Source organism: Dermacentor andersoni, chromosome 5 (assembly GCF_023375885.2).
Source record: "Dermacentor andersoni chromosome 5, qqDerAnde1_hic_scaffold, whole genome shotgun sequence".
Lineage (NCBI taxonomy): Eukaryota > Metazoa > Arthropoda > Arachnida > Ixodida > Ixodidae > Dermacentor > Dermacentor andersoni.
Window position 1 is genome coordinate 85,067,413 of NC_092818.1, and position 21,905 is coordinate 85,089,317.

Here is a 21,905-nt window from a genome sequence, read left to right on the forward strand (position 1 = left end):
TAAGCAAATTAATTTATAAATAAATAAATACTTTCGGGGTAAGGACGCACGTATCTTCAAGTTCTACCTGCGTATGCAACATTTGCGTCACTGATGCCAGTTTCACTGCTTCTCTTCGCCTACTCAGAACACGCGTAATCACTAGAGCTCTCAATTGTCACGCCACTCTATTTTCGCAGTGGTATGCATACAGTTCCCGAGAAGAGTCGCGGCACGTGGACGCACACATTTTTTCAAGACATCCCTAAGAAATCTCTTGCTCAACCACTTTGACCATTTCAAGAAACACGGTATGCTTCACCTACGCGAATTCCAGTTTGACCGACATGACTACTACCGTCTCGACAATCCTGCATTCTTTTTTTTTTTTTGCGAGAAAGAGTACAGTCTACGCGTACGTCCTTCCAACTGACCTTCGCCAACCGACACGTGCCGGGTCACATCAACGCTGGCGGCGGGGGCGCCGTCGGTGCATGCCCCGCACTATTTGCATGATCCCCTGTCAGGGCGCAGGGCCGGGAATAGTAAATCGCCGCGGAGAGACAGACGACCTGTCGGGCGCTGTTTACAAGGTCCTGAACGATGTCCTTTTTTGGCTGCCTGCTTTTCCACCGCGCCACCCTCCCGGGTATCTCCTGCTGGCCCTCCGACACTTTCTTCAGTCCCACCGCCAATCACTTCACCTCTTCCTTCTTCGTCCAACCTCTGGGATGTCGTTACGCGTTCCTTCAACCGCGCGGCAGACGAGACACAGTGTGGTATGCGGGGTGGCATGCCGCATCATGCGCCTGGTTAGTTTAGGTATAGCGTCGTGCAAGGATTACGACTACGATCTTTCAATCATCAGGCATACATCCAGTACGCCGGAAATAGGGCTTCTTTACTTCAATACGATTTTCATCCATAGTACTTGCGCTAACCTTCTTGTTCTTAACAAGAATGAAAGAAATCAATGCACAGGTTTCAGTTATTCGTCCCAATCTAACCGCATTTAATGTGACCGCATCTGCCTCTTACAGCGGACACCGCCGTTTTCTAATAAACAGGCTGCTCGCTCCGTGTGTTCGCTGCAATGCATGCAACGGTGTCCGCGTTCATGCCTCCGGTGGCCTCCGAAATACATGCACAGGCGACACGACGCTCACAATCTCTGTAGGACCCAAGATCCCTGACAAAATAGCAAGAGCCGAAACTGCGCGACAGCGCTGTGGTTGGTGTGTTCGCCTATATCAGTAGCACGAGCGCCAAGGACATGGGCTCGAACCCTGGTGGCGTTCATCGGCAAAGTTTCGTTTTATTATGATAGGATTTATAGCATATATACGGACACTCGCGGTGCGTTCGTACATTCGCAACGGTCGCCGCCGTTGTCGTGCTGTCTCGGTACCGACTGCACACGTGTGGCGCGCGCGTGAATGGTTGGAAGGATTCCGGAAGCGGGAGATGCGTGCAGAGCTTTCGGCTCAAGAAACCACGAAGCCTGTAGGCGCACCCTTATGCTCTGCTCAATGTAGAGTTAGTGTATATGCCTCCCTCTAGGGAACCCAGCCATGTACAGTAACTCTAGTTCAACGTACTCGCGCTATTAAGGTTCTTGCGGTCTACGGGGCTTCACGACAGACTCTAAGAATGCCGCCCCCTACCGCTCTGTAGTGTACGCGCTTTGTTCGTGCTTGTCTCCCTTTCTTTCTATCTCCCCCTTCCACTCTGTTTCTCTTTTTATCCCCCTTAACCCTTCCCCCTGCGCAGGGTAGCCAACCGGAACTACCTCTGGTTAACCTCCCTGCCTTTCTCTGCATTATTCTCTCTCTCTCTAGTTCAACGGACCGTGTAACGGACCGTTGAGCTAAAGGAAGACAGACCGTGTAACGGTCCGTGTCTCGCTACTGGCATGCGCTTTGTGCGCATTTACACAGGCATTCCTGCTGTGCAGCTGTGTGCATACCAAGGAGTTTTTGGTGCGTACCCACTGCCGTGCTTGAAACGCGAGGAATGTGACATGTTGGACCATAGAACATGGAGTGGTCTTACAGGTACTGATTGCACCACACTCCAAGCTATACAAACGCTGACGACTTTTCTTCTGTCTCACCTCGTGCACCACTGAAGTGCGATGCCTCCAGTACTCCAGCATTGTGAGACGCCTATAGTGCTATGTAACAACAATTGCCTTGGAGGCACTGTCACGACAAGGTGTCGCCCCGCCTATTCTTGGAACATCGTCTGAAGAGCTCCAGCGCAACGCTAAACCTTGCTATCGCTTTGAACGCTCCGCCTTAGGGTATAAGTATGCAATTTTTTCTCCGGCATATGCCCAAGGCCCAGTTGAGAATAAGAAATGTTCGACGGTGATGACACGATGATGACGGCCGTCGACGCAATGTAATGGAAAGTGTGTGCACGAACACAGCATATTCAGTTTGTTGCGTTTGAACTAATGTCACGGTGAAGGAAGCATTTTGTGGGCTGGTGTATGCAACGGCAGACAGCGTGGGCACCCAGTTTCCCTTCCTTGTCTCCTAATGCACTTTCCCTCTTCCCTTTCCATTCCGCTCCCATCCGCGCAGTGCTTCGCGACGAGTTCCGACAGCTGCCCAAGAGCGTCCGCGTGGCGGCGGGCGAGTCGGCAACGCTGGAGTGCCTGCCTCCCAGGGGCCACCCCGAGCCCACGGTCACCTGGTTCAAGGACGGCGCCCAGGTGCAGCCGGGCACGGGGCGCGTCCGCCTCCTGGCCCAGGGCTCCCTGCTCGTCGCCGACGTGCGACCCTCCGACCAGGGTCGCTACGTATGCCGGGCGGCCAACATGCTGGGCACTAGGGACTCGCCGCCCGCGCTGCTCTCCGTGCACAGTTGGGTGACGAATTCCGTTCTAGGTGGATGCGGTTGCAGGCGTACATACCTATAGACTGTACGCAATCGATTATAAGTGAAATATCTCGTTTTTTAAACGCCATCTTGAAGATTACAGCACCGTTAAAACTATTAGGCACTGCAAGAAGCACATTCTCAATCGGCTTCGTTTGAATGAAAAAGAAAATAATAAAACAGAAACAAAAACTACAAGCACACGGAACGGGTGCCGATAAGTAAAAATCCTCATAAATTGACTTGCTATATTATTGGTTACCTCACAATAAATAAAACCCTGCTTGTTCCGCTCGTAATGTCTCTTTATTATGACACTTTTCTGTTGTTTATTTGATGTAGTTCAGTTTGCCAGTCATAATTTCGCGAAAAATTTTTTTCACTATATTTTGGAGACTGCTCACAATCTCGATCGTTAGAACGCCTTATCATAGTTCCTTTCTGTCATTGTTACTGCGCTACCGGCCACAATTTGCGTGGAATCTACTTCACGCATGAGCTAGTCTCCCCCATAGGTGCAATACCGGTAACGGTGCACTCGCTACAATATGCCAAAACGTTAAATATATCGATGGAAGTGACACATCGACAAGCACAACTGACAGCACTACCACATGCGCAAACATAGTTATCGACTAGCATGCATACTAGTATTGGCAGCAGGAAGGACTAACTGACGTTACAACCACCATTTTGAGAGATGCAAAAGCAAGGGCAGAGAGAGAGAGAGAAAGTAAGAGGGAAATGTAGGGAGGTTAACCAAGGACTTGCCCAGTTGGATACCATACACTTGGGGTGATTACTAGATTGTACCTGGTATGCCATACTACAGTGGGGCAAGTGTAAGCAGACATAAAAATCTGCACGCTGGTATCTAAATTACATTATTAGCGCATCGAACATGTCACTTTGGCATGTTAAATTACGAAGATGTTCAGCCACCCCTTAAACTGCAGATATGACGTCGGCCTTCTTCTCAAATATATGTATGATGGCAATGCTGTCTGCTGTAAAAGTCCAGGCTTGAGCAAACTCATTTCTCCATCATTGCAATGTCTTACAATGCGGCCTGCACTATTTCGTAGACCTGATTCCTCCTGTAATTGACTCTATAACACAGCATGCTGCACGACAAAGCTTCCAGCGTTAATCTCTTCCGATACATATTCAAACCCCTTGATTCAAATGTAAAAAGAAAACTTTTGTGTCAAGAAAGACAACCAGAACTGGGTCTGCTCGCGCAGCACTTCACCGGCGCTCACCGCTCTTTCTCTTCAGCGAAGCCCTACTTTGTCCGAGTCCCGGAAGACGTGACAACACTCGCAGAAGAATCTGTTCAGTTCGAGTGCAAAGTCAATGGTGACCCCACCCCGACGGTCACCTGGAGGAGGCAGGATGGAAAGATGCCCATTGGAAGGTGGGTCACGTGGCCGACAAATGTAAAGCAGTGGTTTGATGTTTTCGTGAGTCCTTATGGCGATATTGGAATATTAAACGGGTCCGGAGTGAAGAAATGCATTTGAAGGTGAAATAGGCTATTTGAGAAATACGTTTCCGCAAGAAGTACTTAATGCGTTTGCAGAAGCGAAGTTATGGGGAGTCAAACACGCCCTTCGCGGTGCTTCCATTTCTTCTCCAATTCCTTGCACTGGGAAGGCTACGGCGAAACGGGCCGTGCCCACAACGCTCCGCCTACTGAATGTCAACGTGGCGCGCAGCTGAAATTTCATTTTGATGTTAGCGTAGATGCCACTACTCCTGATTTTGGTTATTACGACTTGCGAAACGTCAGCCAAACACGGGGTCCCTCAGCGAGCTGCAGTGCGTTTAGTCAATGAATTAGTTGCGGCACCCCGCGGCGGCGGCGGTATCTGCGCTACGTAGCAGTCAGCATCTACACGCAACTGTAGTACGTAAGCGCAGCGTTTGCTTCGTGCACAACAGAGTTTGAGCGTATGCTCGCGCTCACGTGCTCGTCTGACCATGCTGCATGGTGGGGACTGGCTTTGTCCTTCCCAGTCTTGACCGACGTATAGTAGCCACATCCAACTTATCCATTTTGAAGCACTATTAATAAGTCTGCCAAGGCGACTAACCACGAGCGGCCTGGAGTCAGCGCGTGCGCGCAAGCGTGCGTGTGGTCTGGCCTTAAGTTTCTCTGGGTTCGAGGCCAGTTGAGCGTTCAAAACTAGTCAATATTAGCGAGACCCGACGGCTAAGACACCGACAAGCAGGGCGACCAAAGTTTAATTGCTACGCGAGCGGCCGCGGCCGAGCTTGAGCAAAGGATAATCGGTCGAAGTTCGAAGCAGATTTTCGCTTACTTCATCCTGTTTACTAAACTTCGTCAAAAATTTTATACAGGTAAGGTAGGAAGAAGCCAGCTGATCCAAACACTTTTCTTGACTGACGTCAGCTGTTGGCCGATAGCAACCGCTTATGGGAATCCGCTATATTACGAAATAAAACGTGAACTGAGTGAGGAGCAGGCTTCCGTTGAAAAGAGAGCGTTTGAGAGAAAGGCGACTTCGCGCTGCGCTTGCGAGCCTCTCGCGTCGCGCCCGACTGCAAATTTTTGCTGAGATGTTCACAGCAGCGTATGCTACCCGCGTACTATGTTTTTCACCAAACCCGTTGGGAGGTTCAGGACCCCTTTGAGCATTATAAAGCATTAGGCCTACTTCCCTTGTATCCGTTCCATGTAAGTAGATTGAGCTGCATATGGGTCTTTGTAACAACTTGTTGATAATGTTGTTAAACACCACTCGTCCTATTTGCTTAGATAATATCATGCCGCATTAACTGGCGCTACCCGCTCTTCAGTACATTACTAAATTTTCTAGAAGTCAACTTTACCAGCAATACACAGCTCACTTTTTCCTGCCAGGAATGAAAACAAAAAACAAATGAGTAGCTAACTGACGTATTTTATCTGTGAACTACACACGCGACGTCGATAAGAATCTCGCAGGGCTCTAGTAAAACAGGTTTGACTATCGCTACGTAACAAAACTAGCCCCGTGTGCATCGCTCGTAAGTACATATTCGTAAGTACATATTCATTCGTAACAGCTGATACCGACAGCCACCACTGTCTGCGACAGCTTACATCATGCACTACAAGCTTTGCAGCTGTGCGGAGGGCTCACTAATGTCCTAACTATTGTGTAAAAAGAATAAATGAATGCAACGCAGGCAACATTTTTATCCAACACTAATGCAGCTATACAAAAAGGAGACATCAATGCGGGTTTAAGAAATTTGAAAGCACTTCCCTGAAACAGTGCTCATTCAAACACGTGCGTGGATTTCACTGTATCACGATCGTTAGCGTGCAGAAACACGCCCGTTGCGTTGGTGCTCGGGGAGTTGGTAGACAAAAAAAAAAAAAATATATACAAGCAAGTGGGCATACTATCTCGACCAGCAATCTTCATCTCCGGCGTTTTTTTTTTTTTTTTTTTTTTTCTGTGTTAAAAAACCGGACGCGTTTTGTGGGGTTCAATCTGTTTGCATTTTCTTAATTATGTCGTTATGGCAATCTACGGAACGTGCATTTTCTTGTCCTTTAATGACAACGTTTGCCTGACACAATAATTTTTCGCTATTGTTTTGCTATTGTCCCTTTTAATGTACATATTACCGTATGCGTTTAGTGTGGTATGCGATCAGTATGCTTTTAACATGTGTGCCAATATTTCGGGGTCATTTTTTTTTTCTGTCGATTCGCCAACATCTCGCAACGCACGCTTAACTGCATCATTTTTAGCACCACCCTTCCTCTTTTTTTCAGGGCATACGTTCAAGAGGACAAGAGTCTGCACATCAAGAATGTCGCTTCAACAGATGAGGGAACATACATTTGCGAATCAGAAAACATTGTTGGCTCGGCGTCTGCTTCTGCGACACTAACTGTGCAGTGTGAGTAGTCGTACCTTCATGCAACTTATCACAACATGCCTTGGTAACCAGCCACAAGAAGTTTCACAAGTACTCTGGCGATCATTCCAACTGTGTATGTTTAGGTATGTGTCGCATTTACTGGAACGTAGGTCGACCCTGAATATAGGCCGGTCCTATTATTTAACTCGCGGAGAAATTAAAAAAAAACGTAGTGCGAAGACAGATCAACCCACATTTCTTTAGAAAAACTACGAACTGCACACACGGCACACGTTTATTTACTGTAAGCTCGGCTACTAAACTTCTCTAGCCGATGCCACGAGCGTTACCCTCGTCGAAACTGCTGGAGAATTATGTCGCCCTCGTCGAATGCTTCACATGCGTCCTCGGCATCCTAAACGACGTCGTCCTCGGAGCCGTCAAGTGCTTTTATTATGGAGCATTTCTTCACACCAGTATGGATAATCTCCAAACTGATTTTACCGAAAGGTGCGACGGAGGAACCTCTGTACTCGGAACCTCGGTACTTTGCCAGCTCTGTTCCCGAATATAAGTCGAGATGTTTAGTCACGACTATAGGTCGATTGCTTATTTTGAGCCACATTTTGAAGCCAAACTGTTCTCCTCCGGTTTATTCATTAAAGCATATTCGTCCGTCCGTCCGTCCACCCATGCGTCCGTCACGTTAGAATATCACGATATCACGGATATCCCGTTAGGATGTCGAAACTACAGTTAAGTGAGCGAATATTGGCGGAATGTTTAAGGCCTCGCAGCCGAGGCGTATTATTTTTCTGAACGAACCATCACCAGTCAATGTGTAACTAGAGGACTGTGTTGCACGAAAATGGCGCATATAACATGAATCGTCTGATATAATTCCTACCGCTCAGCTGTTTCTGCACTTACAGGCTTTTAGATGCCTTTTATGGCCAACAGTCTGTAGGTAACTCAAAATCTTATTTGGTAATAACCACCAAACGATGATTAATAACCACCATGGTAACCAAACCACCAAACCACCAAACGATGGTAATAACCACCAAACGAAATCACTAATGTGATCTCGGTTTCCTTTCGCACCCTGCTATGATGAAAATCTGACTCTAAATTTGCCTCGCCTTGAAGAGCTTGCGTTAGTAACTGAACGAGATTCGAGATGCTGTATTCCGAAATTAAATTTCATTGTTTCTTTGATAGGTCCATGTTATATTTGCAAAAGAACCACAACCTCATTGTTGTAAATTCAACTGACACGCCAATTGCGTCTAAACAGGAGGCGCAAGCTAGCTGAAAGGACTTGAAGCACTGGTACCGGAAAGTGAATATGGGCGTGATTTTCACACCTCTCTCTTTTGTTTTCTCGCTCGTTCCAGCACGTCCGACATTCCGCCTCACTCCTCAGGATCAGAAGGTGGGCCTCAACGGTGTCGCCAAATTTGACTGTCTTGCGACAGGCAACCCCCGACCCTCCGTGTTCTGGACCCGAGAAGGCAACCAGGTGACTTACACATTTGCTTAGCGTTTTTGCGAATGTGATAAATCTTAATCTGTGTCCTACGCATATTAATACATACGCGACCTCCTGATAAGCACAAACTGCCCGCATCCTGAGGATTCTTTCTGGGTTGACTACTAAAAAAGCAAAAAAGCGCGATTAAAACATGTGCGCGAATTGACTAGCTGGCTGGTTGGTCCATGATCACAGAAAACAAGCGCTTGAAGATACATGACTTGATTGAATTGAACACATAGACGTTGCGTCCAATAACACCTGCACGACCTTAGTGTCCTTGTACTATTTTTTTATTTTGTCCTGTCTTCTAGCGACGGTTTTCAGTGATGCGTACGAGGAGGGCACCTAGGCGTAGGGCACTCATGTCAACAGGGCAACGTTGCACCATGCGGGTCGCGCAGAAATAACCACTGAGCGACGTTATAGGATCATACGCAAAAATTTCCTGCGGCATTTATTTATTTTGGTGGATACGCAACGTCGATCCTTTCGTGCCTCTACGGTCTTCGGTATCCGGTTGTGCCCATGGAGATAGACTATCGCCCATTGCTTGTGCCTCATGCATCTACGGCCATCGATTTTCATTGTTCACATCATTGTCACCGGCGTGTTCCCGAAATTATCTCTCGCTGTCTCACCCACACAGGTGCTGATGTTTCCGGGCAAGTCACACGGCCGCTTCTCGGTCAGTCCCGAGGGCACGCTGACCATCACCGGGGTGCGCAAGGAGGACCGCGGCTACTACGTCTGCTCGGCCTTGTCCGTTGTTGGCTCGAGCATGGCCAAAGGTCACCTGGAGGTCACGGCGCTCGCCGACCTCCCGCCGCCGATCATACGACTGGGTCCGGCCAACCAGACGCTGCCGCTGCACACGACAGCCCAGCTACCGTGCGAGGCTACTGGCACGCCCACGCCTTCCGTGCAGTGGCTGTACAACGGTTCTCCCCTGAGCTTCGAAGATCGGCCCCGATTCACGCAGCTAGAGTCCGGCATGCTGCAGATACAAGGTCAGGAAGTGGCGCCTTCGGGAACAGCTCCACATTATGCTTGAAATTATAAAGACAGCGCAAAATATTGGTATATCGTCGAAAAAAAAAACGGTGTATTCGAATTATTGTTAAAATAAAGGAGCTATAAGGCATCTATTTTCAACGCAACGTTTTCTTCGCTTTTGCTTGTCATGTCCTTCCTTATGTGTAGAAGCGTACGGTGAGGGGCTAGTTGGTATGACATTATGAGAACAAAGAAAAACTGCGCAAAAAAGAACAAGACAGAGAAAGAACCACACGACACAGGCGTTGTGTCGTGTCGTTCTTTCTCTGTCTTGTTCTTTTTTGCCCAGTTTTTCTTTGTTCTTCCTTATGTCATTGAAAATGTGATGGAACAGACTTGTACAACACGTGCTATGCCAGAGGTACACAGCCGGCTTTAGACGGCCATCGTGTGTCTGTTTCCTTCTCTATATTTTTATCACCCATCAGCCCATGAGCATGCTTTCCTCAATAAAACGAAGAACAGGTCTGTTGGGCACATCTGTGAACAGGTCTACTTTACGGTCATGAATACTTTCACAGAATTGACCTGTCTGAGTCTGCTGACATGTTTCCTTTCTTTTCTTTTATCCTATTCTCTAAACAAGGAGCTCTAACCGGAAATAACTCCCAAAATAGCTTATCTTGATAAAGGTAAATAGATAAGTAAGCTACTCAGCTAATCACAGACAACATCCAAACACGACCAGTGAGCCGAAATTTCGGTGTCAAGTGGTGCCTTTAAGAAACTGCCTAAAAATAATAGATCTCTATACTTTTTTTTTACTATAATGACATGCCTAGCTACTCAAAGCAGTAAAAATTTGCTGTACGTCCTATGTAAACTATCCTTCCCCCTCCTACTTCATACCATTTCACGCATAAGCTAACTGCCAACTCCTAACAGTGCCATAGCGTCACTCACTGAAGTGTCCTTTTCCGAGCATGCAGTTCTGGCCACTCTGATCATTCATGGAGAAAAAAATTGCCTCGACGCTGGTATGTGCAAAAAGAAAGAAAGAAAAGCTGCGACCCTTATTAGGCGGTATGTTTATGTATCTGTTCGTGTAGGTCAATAGAGTACCTCTTTCCGATGGAAGCATGCATACGCTACGAGTGCGACAGCTGGATGTTGCATTTGTTGCAACATATTTAAGGAATGACACTGCCACCCAATAACCAGCCGTTCGTTGACACGAGATCCCATCTACTGCTGCACTTTCACAGACCTCCAGTTATTGGACAGCGGGGCGTACACTTGCAAAGCTTCAAGTGAAAGCGGCGAGACTTCCTGGACTGCGTCTCTCACTGCTGACTCGCCCCACAATCCAAACGTGAATTTTCATCGTTCTCCTGACCCCTCCACATTCCCCGGATCGCCTTCACAGCCTGTGGCGGTAAACACAACGGATACTTCGATAACCCTAGCTTGGAAACGGAGCGAGAAAGTGGGCGCGTCGTCCCTCAAGGGATACACAAGTAAGTCAGTTGTGCACTATTTTGTCCATACATCATGTCTAGCTGTGTCATATAGCAGTACCATGAATAAAATAAGCTAAGTGTGGCAACGAGCTAAACGTTTAACATTCATCGAGGAGAAGGATAGCATAGATCAACTATGACACAGACTCATACATTCAGTCTCTTATCTGTCCAACTTCTAATATCAAAGAGTTTCAGCAAAATCTACCGGTCACGTTTACACTGAAGCACAAGAAATTTTGAAAATGTGTCCGCTTTCAATTTTTTATTCGTACAAGCGGTGCTATTTCTCATAAACTGCAAGCATCACATGGGCTTTGATGTTACGGTAGTGGTTCTTTAGCTCTGAAGGTAACATTGATGTTATCAAAATTTGCAGGAGAAATATGCACTTTAGTTCAGCGTAAGCCATCACTTTATGAGCAATACGATATGATACCTGGCAGCCCAATCGCATGTTTCTTGCTTCATGTTAACTCGCTTTCGATTGAAGTAAACTAAGCAACAGATTACTGCAAGTCTCATATTAGCAATACTTATGCCTTACCCACATAAAATATTAAAATATGCATAGTTATAAAAGTAACCATGTTTAGAGTGTATACGTCGGCTTTTCAGAAATTAGCTACAAAAATTGTGTTCGCGAGAACAATGCCTCGTTTGGAAGAAACTGTCTCATGTAAGAGCGTTTCCTCATTGGGCGGCGTTTGGGTGCGAGTGACTCATAATATAACTATCGGCCAAGTAGATCGAGTACGTTTTCTGAATAAAAGCCAATCAATTTCGGGACACATTACCTGGTGTCGCATTTACATTTTCAGTTGAGTACTACAGCAGCGACCTCCAAAGTGGATGGGTTCTGGCAGCCCATCGAATCTTTGCTGAAACGTACACCATCAAAGCCTTGCGTCCCGACTCACGCTACATCTTCATCGTACGAGCTGAAAATGCGCATGGTCTCGGTGTTCCCAGCCCTGCCTCTGAAACTATAAGAACCTTAGGTAGGTATTCTTGCTCAAAAAAAAAGAAAGATGTAAGTGCCTGTGCTGTTCAAAGCAGATTATGAGTAGCCTGCTTTTGCGGTATGGCAAAGATGACCACAAATAAGTGTAGAAATGCCTCTCGAAATAACTGTACCCGCCACTGGCTTCTGCACTATACATAACTATTGCACTGCACCGCGTCAGTGTGGGGACTCACTATTATCCTGATATAGTGCCACAACAGTTGAGCTCCCAAGGTTGCATCATTTAATCTTATGCTACACTGACTGAACAGCATGCAAATTACTTGTCATATGCCAAGGGTGGCTGATGAGTAGAAGACTTTGCCAAAATGAAGTAAATATTGGTGGTCTACTTTGTTGCGCACAGCAAAACGAAATCGGTAACTCCGAATGGAGAGCACTACACATGTTAAGCATGGGCAGTAGGCGTCTCAGTTGAAACGCACACTTTGTGTAAGGCAAACCCGTTAATTTCCTTTCATTTCAATGTTTATAGTTGAAGGTTCCAGATGTACCTGCTCTTTTTTCTCGTTTATTTTTATTATACAGGACCGACGCCGCACTTTCTTCCCGAGTACAACCTTGACGAAGCACGAGCTAAGCTTAGTGCCAGTGTGGTGACCCTTCAAGACATACGTGCCATGAGTTCAACCGCTGTGAAGTTGAATTGGAAGGTATACTCAATGCTTCCATGATGTGATTCATTTGACATGACATGTTTTACAGTATTTCTTATGCGAAAGTGTCAGGTGGCCCATTGAGCGGAAAAGCCGGCGTCTGTAGCAGCGAAACGGCTCCTCATTTCCCATTGGCTGCAGCGCCACATAGTGGGCGCGCCTCGACGGAGCAGAGCGGGAGAAAGGGAACACCTGATTAGCTGCTACGCCAGGTGCCGCGTGAGGAAAGAGGGCGTCGCCGCGACGCCACGTCACCCTAGCTTTCGGAAGCCTCCGTGCGTTCCTTGTCCGTGCAAGCTCTCGTCTGCTTTCTAACTTCGCCTCGCTAATCGCTCTAAAGAATTTAATGTATATAAAAAAACAGAATAAATTCGAAAGCAAAAACTTTGACGCTAGTAAGTTGCGAACCTTCGACCCGATGCTCTGAAGCCGTGTGTTTTACCCACTGGCTAAACCAGCGCCTCCTAGATGACGGATATGCGCATTCTGCTTTACGACGTTGTGCCACTTTCTACTGCTAAATTTCCGTTGCCAAGTTCTACGTGACAATACGGGTGACGTCAAAATCACCGCTGCTTACTCGGGAGTTTCCTCGTTAGATTCTCTGGCAGTCGGGGAAGGTGCCATGACGCCTGCAATCAAAGTGCACTGGGATTGTGCTATATATGAGGCGTTGGCCACGTGCCTCAACGCGCTCATTTGCCCGTGAAGAGTTCATAACTTCAAGGGCCCCTCAGCAGCGTTCAATTGGATATCAGTGCTTTCGCATTAACAAACATAAGTGCTTAAGCGCCCTCGGATATTCTGTAACCCAGATGCCTCATACAGGTGAATTATATATTGTTTCGATGTTTTTCCGCGCATGTCATTGATTTTACTTGTAGATGGCGCATAGTACTACGCGCCTCGTAGAGGCTACTCTTTCTCAATGAAAAAGGTTGATTCTCTAACAAAGACAACTAAGAAAGCAACTCCTGTTGACTTCGCGTGCATAAAGAATGCTTTGTGACAACCTTGGCCTGCATCCTGAACAGTGCCTAGGTGATTTATTTATAGGTACCAGATACGGCATGTAGGTGGACATTACTCAGTTTTCGGGAAGTACAATTTTGGCAGACTTCTGGAACTCATGAACGTTTCAACACTACTATTGTGAAATAACAGATGAATTGGGTCGATCAGCCCACTCCAAATTGTCAGACATGAGTTCCTGTTATGTAAAATGCAAAATATACAAGCACAAGGTATGCAAAATAGGCTTACAATATAGCTAAGCCAGTTGCTGCTCTTTAGGAATGTTCACCTGGTCGTAGAGGGCCTTCTCAAAAAGATGCGCACAAAGCCGCAGACATGTGAAGCCCACGCACAACGTAGGCACAAGGTAGCTGTGATACCTTAAATTCACATGCTATCGCACAAGCTGAAAAATGTTGCCTAGCGTTACGACGTGCAAGTCGTGTTCTCTGCCCCCCACACGCTCTCAAAGCTTCGCAGGTTGTCCAACCCGGTGGCAACCCAGCAACGTGACTGCGGCAAAAAAGCACAGATGGTCTTTTGTTGAATGCGCTGACTATGCAGTCTATCAAATTCCTTTAAGGTGCGGAAAAGTGTACGTTGGCAAAACTGGGAGATTTGTTAACGATGGGTCAAGGGAGAACACAAAGAACGTAAAAAAATACGCTCAAAGGAAAGGATTTTTAAGAATTTCTGGCAAGCCATTGTGTGACTTGCAACGACTGTTCACCCGATCTTGAAAACACGTTCGTTATCAAGAAGAATAAAACCCTTGTACCACGGGAAATTGCAGAATCTGAACGAATTTCCAGACTTGGGAGGAATGTGTCAGCGTGGCCTCCATGCCGCTTTCGGACGCAGGTGCAGATGATAACCCCTGGCTCGGACAGCATGTATAAATTCGCGAACAACTCGCAATCATGTTGTTGGAAGTTCAGCGCTCGTCCTTGTCATTTTCTCTCCGTCCATGTTTTTTTTTTTTTTTTTTTTTGCGATGCCGCCTTTTCAAATACGAGCCAACACGCTCAATTCACCGTATAAACCGAGTTTTTCTTTTCCTGTGTGAAATCGTAGAAACTGTGGAGCGTCCTGTTTCTTTGTTGTATTTTGCTGATCAATGTCCTTTGCACTCTCCTTGCGTATGCCTGCGTGTGTTTCACAATATTTTATCGCAAGAATCAACGTCTAGTCCGTCAAGAAGCCGATAGCAGACTATTAGTGCAAATATTTCCAATTTCGTAATAATATATCAATCAATCAACCTAGGCAATTTAGAGTGCTGCCCTCTCGACGTCTTTTTTTTTTATTAACTTCGTTGACTCCACTACTCTGTTACGTCACGCAGGTTCAAGGCAGCAAGGACTATGTGGAGGGCTTTTACGTGTGGTTTCAGGACATGAGTGGCGTTTCGCAGAAGTACAACATGGTGACCGTGCTGAACGATGGAGCCCTGTCCTATGTACTGAACGACCTTAGGAAGTTCACGAAGTACGAATTCTTTCTTGTGCCCTTCTACAGAAGTGTTGAAGGCCCGCCTAGCAACTCGAGAAGTGTTCAAACGCTGGAAGATGGTAAGAGAACATGTATTGAAGTGGCCTGTTCCAATGAGTGCACGTTTTGCCGGAACTAGTACATGGGGAAATGCCAGCAAATAAAACCTCGCTATAACGAAGTCAGAGGGAGGGCCGCACTTAATTCGTTACATGCACCACATCATTGCAAAAACTGGCCGCCGTTGCCAACTGTCCGACCTTGCCAGCCAGGTAAGGCGTAGATATGCCGTCAGTAATCACTAGGCAAGTTGATGCACAAATCTGCTGCGCTTTGCCGAATGGCTGCGAAAAATTATTTTATGGTACGCCTTTGCCAGCGATATGACTGCTTTCTCTAGTGCAGTTGTCAGTGCTAACGAATTTCTTCCGTCATCGTGCGCGCTCAGGTAATGACGTCGCAGGTCTTTCAGAGTATCGCGAGCGTGCCGGCGCAGCGCTACAATGCTAGTCGCTGCTTGCAAGGAGGACGCTTATCAGCAGCAAAAATCATTGAGCGTTCTAGCAGCGCTCGTCTCCGACTGCAAGTGCTTCAATATTCCAAACGTGGAAAGGAACACGTCTTCACCATCCACAGCTCCCAAGTGTCAAAAACTCTCCAGAAGCCCCGCCACCCGTCCGAATGTGTTTCACCGCCACCGTGGCTTTGGAGCATTTGACAAACGACCATATATACTTTCGCACCGCAGGTGACGCGCTCCGATGTTCGCGCTTCATTCTGGCGGGAGTGCAAGCGAGTACGTGCTGGAGTCGCAGCATTATGGCGGCAGCTGCAGAGTGAGTGCGTGACCGCCGAAAAGGGCTGGTTCAGACTAGTTATGAGCAGTAACGCGCCGCCTGATTTATGACTAATCGGTGCAAAACGCTCAAGAAAGCTTCATTATGGGGAAAAACAGTTCCTTGCATTGATTTAAAGTGAATTATTGCTTCGGTGAGAGCATACTTTAAATGCATAAGATTTCGAAAGAGAAATCCGGTAACTTCGTTATATCCATTAGTACATTATAGCGAGTTTCGTTATGGCGAGGTTTTAGAGTTATAATTTTGTAGAAATTTCTGTTGCTGGCTGTCACCACAGAGCAAAATTAGTAGTGTAGCACCATCCTAATCATGCAATAACAGATACGGAAACAAGATATTATTTTCATATTGTCATAAAAGGGTAAGTGTTGAAATGGCGAATTGAGGGCTCATACAGAACAGCGGCGACCTCATATCTATGGGGGTGGAATGAAAGTACCCCCGCTTACCGTGCATCGGGTGCACGTTAAAGCGGTCAAAATTATTCCGGAGCCTCCCACCATAGCATCCCTCAAAATTAGATTATAGTTGTTGGCACGCAATTCTCCAGAAATAAATTATTTACTTTGAAATTTTTAATCACATTGGTGGTTCGCGCAGGGACAATATTGAAATAACAAGGTGTGGCTGCAGAAAGTCTGAAGAATCTAAGGGAGTGATTGCTGCAATAAATTGCCGAAGGTACATTCTCGCTTATCGCGCATACAGGGTTCCGGCAAGTTCAGTTTTAACACAAGTTTTGTCTCTCTCACACTTTCTGTAATCTACAGTTGCTGTCGCCGTATTCAATGTATTGCTGTTCCTTACGCAAAATCACATACAACAGATATCCCTCTGAATTTTGCTGAACTGATACTGATGTTCTTGTTTTATACAAAATACTACATTTTCTACACCCAGCCCTTCCCCCTCCCCCTTCCCTTTTTGAAGTAACTTAGCATCCCTGCATTATGTCACCTAATATGATGAAGCTGATTTGCATTTTCATTGAATATTCTTGGCTTGTAATAAAAAGTATGTGTAAGGTGACGCTGACGGACATGGCATTAAGAGTAAAAAGTAAAATTAAGTATGACAGTTTTAAACGAATGTCCGCTAGAAATAGCAAACAAGAACAAGTACTACACTCACCGATATCTGTAAAGCCTAACTTACCCATGAACACAGGTGTTAATGTCAGGAAAACATTGCCTGCAGTGCCAACAGCCCCACCAGACAGTGTGGAAGTCCATGTTCTCAACAGCACAACTGCGACCATATTTTGGTCTCCCCCACCTCCTCAGCATCGCAATGGAAAACTTAGAGGATACAATGTAAGTTAGAAGATCAGCTGATTCGCGTTGCACATTCATGTTAATTTGCACAATTTCCTAGGCCAGCAAGTTTTTGTACTACTGTCATTAAAGGGAAGTTATGATGGGTACGATATCAACCACTACTTGTAGAAAATGGAAGTTACTATATTCAGCTACGTTTTACGTAATGATAATAACAGTAATGAAAAGTAATGTCAGTGAATATCTCTTACTGGAGGGATTATTAGCAGTTACCCACCAGCAGTAACTGCTTTAAGCTAGCCCAGGTAATGTAACCGAGCTAATGACCAATTTATTCCAGCAGGCAGTTCCATCGAAATATTTTGACTAGAGAATGTTGATAACACTAACAAGACCCACAGAAAGAACAATAAGAACTGCTATACTCCAGAGCATTCATATGTGCTGCAGATGAGCAGTATGAACTCACGTTACCTGAACCTTGACTGACAGTGTTTTATCGTATTCCAAAGAAGTGTAGGTTATGCAGATATTATAAACGAAGATCGTTGATAAACGCTGACTCTCCTCAAATGTTTCCCTTGATGCTAGGAGGACGCACAGTAACTTTAGTATTGCTTGCTGTTTATTTCAACTAAAATGTTGATGTCACAAGTAAAAGGACTTATGTAACAATATAATCATGGCTGTGCTTTTTCATCGTCCTAATATGAGGATTTCTGTTTAGTGAGAAAGGTCGAAGCTCAGACGGAGCTAGCATATTTTCTTCTCAGTGGTAAAGCTATCGTTGTAAAGAACTGGTAGGTTAGTGTATAAAGGTTTTATGCAGTGTACACACACTTAACAAAGCGTAGCAAGAGGACCTTGCAGACGCGAAGAAATGAACTCTTTTTTTGCAGGTGTACGTAAATGGCAATGGTTCCGACCGTCATTTCAATCAAAGCACAAACTCCACAACCAACAGCCTAACAGTAACCAACCTGAAGACAGGAGCCACATACGAAGCACGCGTGGTTGCAGTCACTACTGTTGGCGGAGGTCCAGCCAGCAGCCCTTTCCACTTCAAGATGGGTTAGTTCAAGCTTTTAAGCGAAAATCTTTCTTTGAGTATTTTAGTATTCTTATTTTACAAGGGGGGAGGCGCTGCTTCCGTTATAAATACCAAGAAAGCAAATTGATGTCGAGAGGAAGGATTAAAGTTGGGGTTCGTAGAATACGCACTTTTCTGGCACTGTAGCTTACCATAATACCAAAAAAAAAGCACTGCCCTTACGGGTACGTGCAGATGTTCCTGGAAGGTTGCTTAAAGTGCCTTTATGCTAGAAAACAACTAGTTATTCATACCTACCTTTTGTATTTTCTAAATATTTTTATCGGTGAGCAGCATTTTAGATCCTTTTTTTTATAATTAACTTGCTCAAATTATTTGATGGGTTTTTGTATGTGACACCTTGCAGTTTCAGAACTGTCAAAGCATTTATTTGTTACAATAGTGCAAACAATGTTTAGTGTCTTAAATGCTTTTCAACACAAAGTTACTGATGAAGAAAATATTTCGGATTTAATCAGGCTCTCAAGTTAGGCGCTTCTTGAAGTTACTAAAACACAGTAACATTGCAGCAGCATTGCTATCACTATTCAATCTGTAGAGATGTAGTAAAGGTGAACAAATGCAGCTTTTGGTATTTTAGCTTATTGTACATGTATTTATGCAACCATTGATAGTGCTATTGTAAGTTACAGTTTATGTAACATGTCCGTGGTTCGCTATCCTATTATTTGTTCTACGTTTCAGAAAGCCCCACGTCGTCAACGTCACTTTCTACTCCCCTTAAAAACATCGTGACCCAGTCATGGTTCATTGCACTTTTTGGATTCTTGCTGCTGGCAGCAGTCACAATCTTCGTGATATTTCTAATACGAAAAAGACGGCTAGAACACGCAAAGACAATTATAACAGGTGCGTATTTGAGATGCTCGCAACCTTGTGCGTGTGTGTGAATATATATATATATATATATATATATATATATATATATATATATATATATATATATATATATATATATATATATATATATATATACAAATTTTTGCCATTAATTACACTAAAATATGCAGAATGTATCACCATAAAACGACATATGTTATCTCATCACAAAATGTTAATGGCCTGCAGCTTTTATTACAAATTGGTTGTCATGCTTGGCTTATTATATTCAGCTATCTTGCTTTTATAAGCCGGCACATTTCTAGCCTCCTTTTCTTTTCTAGCTCCAGTGCATAAGCAAGAAGACATCAGGTGAGTACTATTGCTGACTTTTTATTTCGGCTGTTTTCCACATTTCTTACGTAACATTGACAAGGAACGAGGGATCTTTCTTACCTATATGGCGAATTGCTCATTGCTGCATACTATCTAATACGATAAGGACATCACGGCAGCTGTGTGTGATGTCTCATGTGTTTTTCTCCTTTCGTTAAGCTATTGTTTCTGCATGACCAAACTAATCCTACAGCTTCGACTTAACTCAGTATATCTTTGCACATTCGGAAGCAAAACAAATTATTCTTCCTGGCTTGAAAATAATTCATTTCTAATTCCTCTCCTCCAATGCCAGAAATTGCTTCAATTCCTTCTCTAATCCTGGCGGCCTGAGCCCTCACGATGCCTTGTGGATTGATCATAGTGCCTGGAGAGCTTCTGACTCATCTAAGGAGCCCTTCTGTGAAACAAAGTCTGTTAACAAGATGAGCTGTGCTACGAATGATATTAACTATTCTAGGTGAGCCTCCTCTGGCCCTCATAAAATTTCTAAGGTTGCTCATTAACAATTACGTATTACCTAGCTGCCAGCGCAGCGGGTTGCCCTCACCTCAAAGGACAAGAGTGCTTGTAGGAAACCCTGCTGCTAAGCGCACACCTCGCAAAAAAGAAAGAAAAAACCTTAATCAATTTAACTGGTTTTTATCAGAATTTTCAGGCAAGCTAGGTGGCACCTATTTGTGGAGACTATTTCAAATTTTATTTTCTACGCAAGCCCAACGACTTTATTTCGAACATTTTTGGAGGCAGGTTGTGGGAAGAAATTTTCTATTACTTGCGTCAAAGACTACTACGCTAAACTTTAGTGCAAGTCAGAAAGCCTAATGTGGTGAAAGCTAACTTGAAATACTACACTATTACATCCCTTATACCTAATTTCATTGTGTAACCTCTGAATGTAAATCTGGACATAAACAGCAAGCCATTCAAATTTCCTCGCGCGAAGGTCTGAAGATAGGAAAAAAGGGAACGCTATTCTAAACGTAGATTCTGACAACTAAGCCACGACAGTTCAAGTCGCTTCAGTTGCGATAACACAATGGTTACTGAAGAAAGGTAATGAAGAAATTGCGATTTCTTCTGCAAATGATATAGTTACGTTAGCTTTCATAGAAAACGCGAAGGTTGTGCTTAAATTATAAGCAAAATTCACATAAAATGTACTCTAAATAATGCGCACAGCAAAATTTACTCACGGAGATGAAGCTTTCATTTCCTCTAAACTGCTTATGCCTAACATGAATTGAAATTTTTGAAATACAATAGTTATAGGTATTAGTTACACCAGCAATTATGAAAATTCAACTTAATAATACTTCCCTGCTTACGGTCTTTTATATTTCTACGCTTACAGTGTCTACGCACCTTTAAGCTGTGGCATCGATGCCTGTGACTATGCAGAAGTGAACAATTTCAACATGACATCTTTCTACAAAAAGGACCTTCCTTCTGTCCCAGAACCTTACGCTACTACCACGCTGATAAATACTTCATTCCAGAAGAGCTTGAACGATTCAGTAAGTGCAATATTTTCTTTTGCGCGAGAGGCTGAAGTGGCCCATTGAGCAAAAAAGACGGCGGCATTTGTAGCAGTGAAACGGCACCTAGATTCCCACTGCCTGCGGCGCTATGTGACGTAAGCGCCTCGACGGGATTCTGATTGGCTGCGGCGCTACGTCGCGAGCATGCCTCGACGGATCAGACCGAGCGAAAGGGAACACCTGCTGCCGCTGTAGGGCACCAAGCATTGCATGAGGGGAGAGAGCATGGCTGCGTCGGTGGCAGGCGGCGTTGGCACCGCAGGCTGCTGGAGCTGCTTGCTGGCTCGGGCCACACGTACCACTATGGTACGTTACTCGCCGCGCAAAACTCGAAGGGCTGCTCAGCGGCGTAACGCTTTTGCATTCACAACTCATAAGAAGTGCGCAGGTGTCCTCGGAGTTCTTTTTTTTAAGACATTTCCCACTTATCTGTGAAACCACTGCTTATGACAACTTACTATGCTGACAGAACATTAATATACAATCGCCTAAATACTTCCAGTATATCCCATGTCTGTTGTTACCATATATTCTGCATATGCTGATATCAACAACAAGAACATTTACAGAATCAAAATAAAAATGGGTTATAGCACATGCGGCAGGCATACGTAAATGCAGACTAGGAGCTTAACACTGCCATTGAAAAGAAAAGTGTGCAATTGTAACATTCTACTAATGGGAACATATGAAAATGAAATTTGGGGATTAACGAAGAAGCTCTACAACAAGTTAAGATCTGCGGAAAGAGCGATGGGGCGAAAAATGGTTGGGGTAACGTTAAGATACAGGAAGAGAGTGGCGTGGACCAAAGAGCAAACAGGGATAGCCGATATTCTAGCTATGACTTGAGCGGGAAAAATGGAGCTGGGCAGTCCATGTAATGCGTAGGGCAGATAACCGGCGGATCATTAGA

General features: G+C 45.0%; 1 protein-coding gene across 1 annotated transcript in view; it reads left to right on the top strand.

Moving 5' to 3' along the window:
• The window catches only part of LOC126531996 (protein sax-3-like), a 204,028-nt gene that overhangs the window by 163,747 nt on the left and 18,376 nt on the right, over positions 1 to 21,905 (top strand). The window contains exons 3-17 of the mRNA XM_055070821.1: positions 2,568 to 2,849; positions 4,144 to 4,282; positions 6,659 to 6,786; positions 8,145 to 8,269; positions 8,931 to 9,291; positions 10,543 to 10,794; positions 11,619 to 11,798; positions 12,353 to 12,477; positions 14,840 to 15,065; positions 17,043 to 17,158; positions 18,022 to 18,193; positions 18,918 to 19,082; positions 19,397 to 19,424; positions 19,744 to 19,908; positions 20,803 to 20,965. Of these exons, the coding sequence (XP_054926796.1) occupies positions 2,568 to 2,849; positions 4,144 to 4,282; positions 6,659 to 6,786; positions 8,145 to 8,269; positions 8,931 to 9,291; positions 10,543 to 10,794; positions 11,619 to 11,798; positions 12,353 to 12,477; positions 14,840 to 15,065; positions 17,043 to 17,158; positions 18,022 to 18,193; positions 18,918 to 19,082; positions 19,397 to 19,424; positions 19,744 to 19,908; positions 20,803 to 20,965 (2,627 nt within the window). The remainder of the gene's footprint in view (positions 1 to 2,567; positions 2,850 to 4,143; positions 4,283 to 6,658; positions 6,787 to 8,144; positions 8,270 to 8,930; positions 9,292 to 10,542; positions 10,795 to 11,618; positions 11,799 to 12,352; positions 12,478 to 14,839; positions 15,066 to 17,042; positions 17,159 to 18,021; positions 18,194 to 18,917; positions 19,083 to 19,396; positions 19,425 to 19,743; positions 19,909 to 20,802; positions 20,966 to 21,905) is intronic.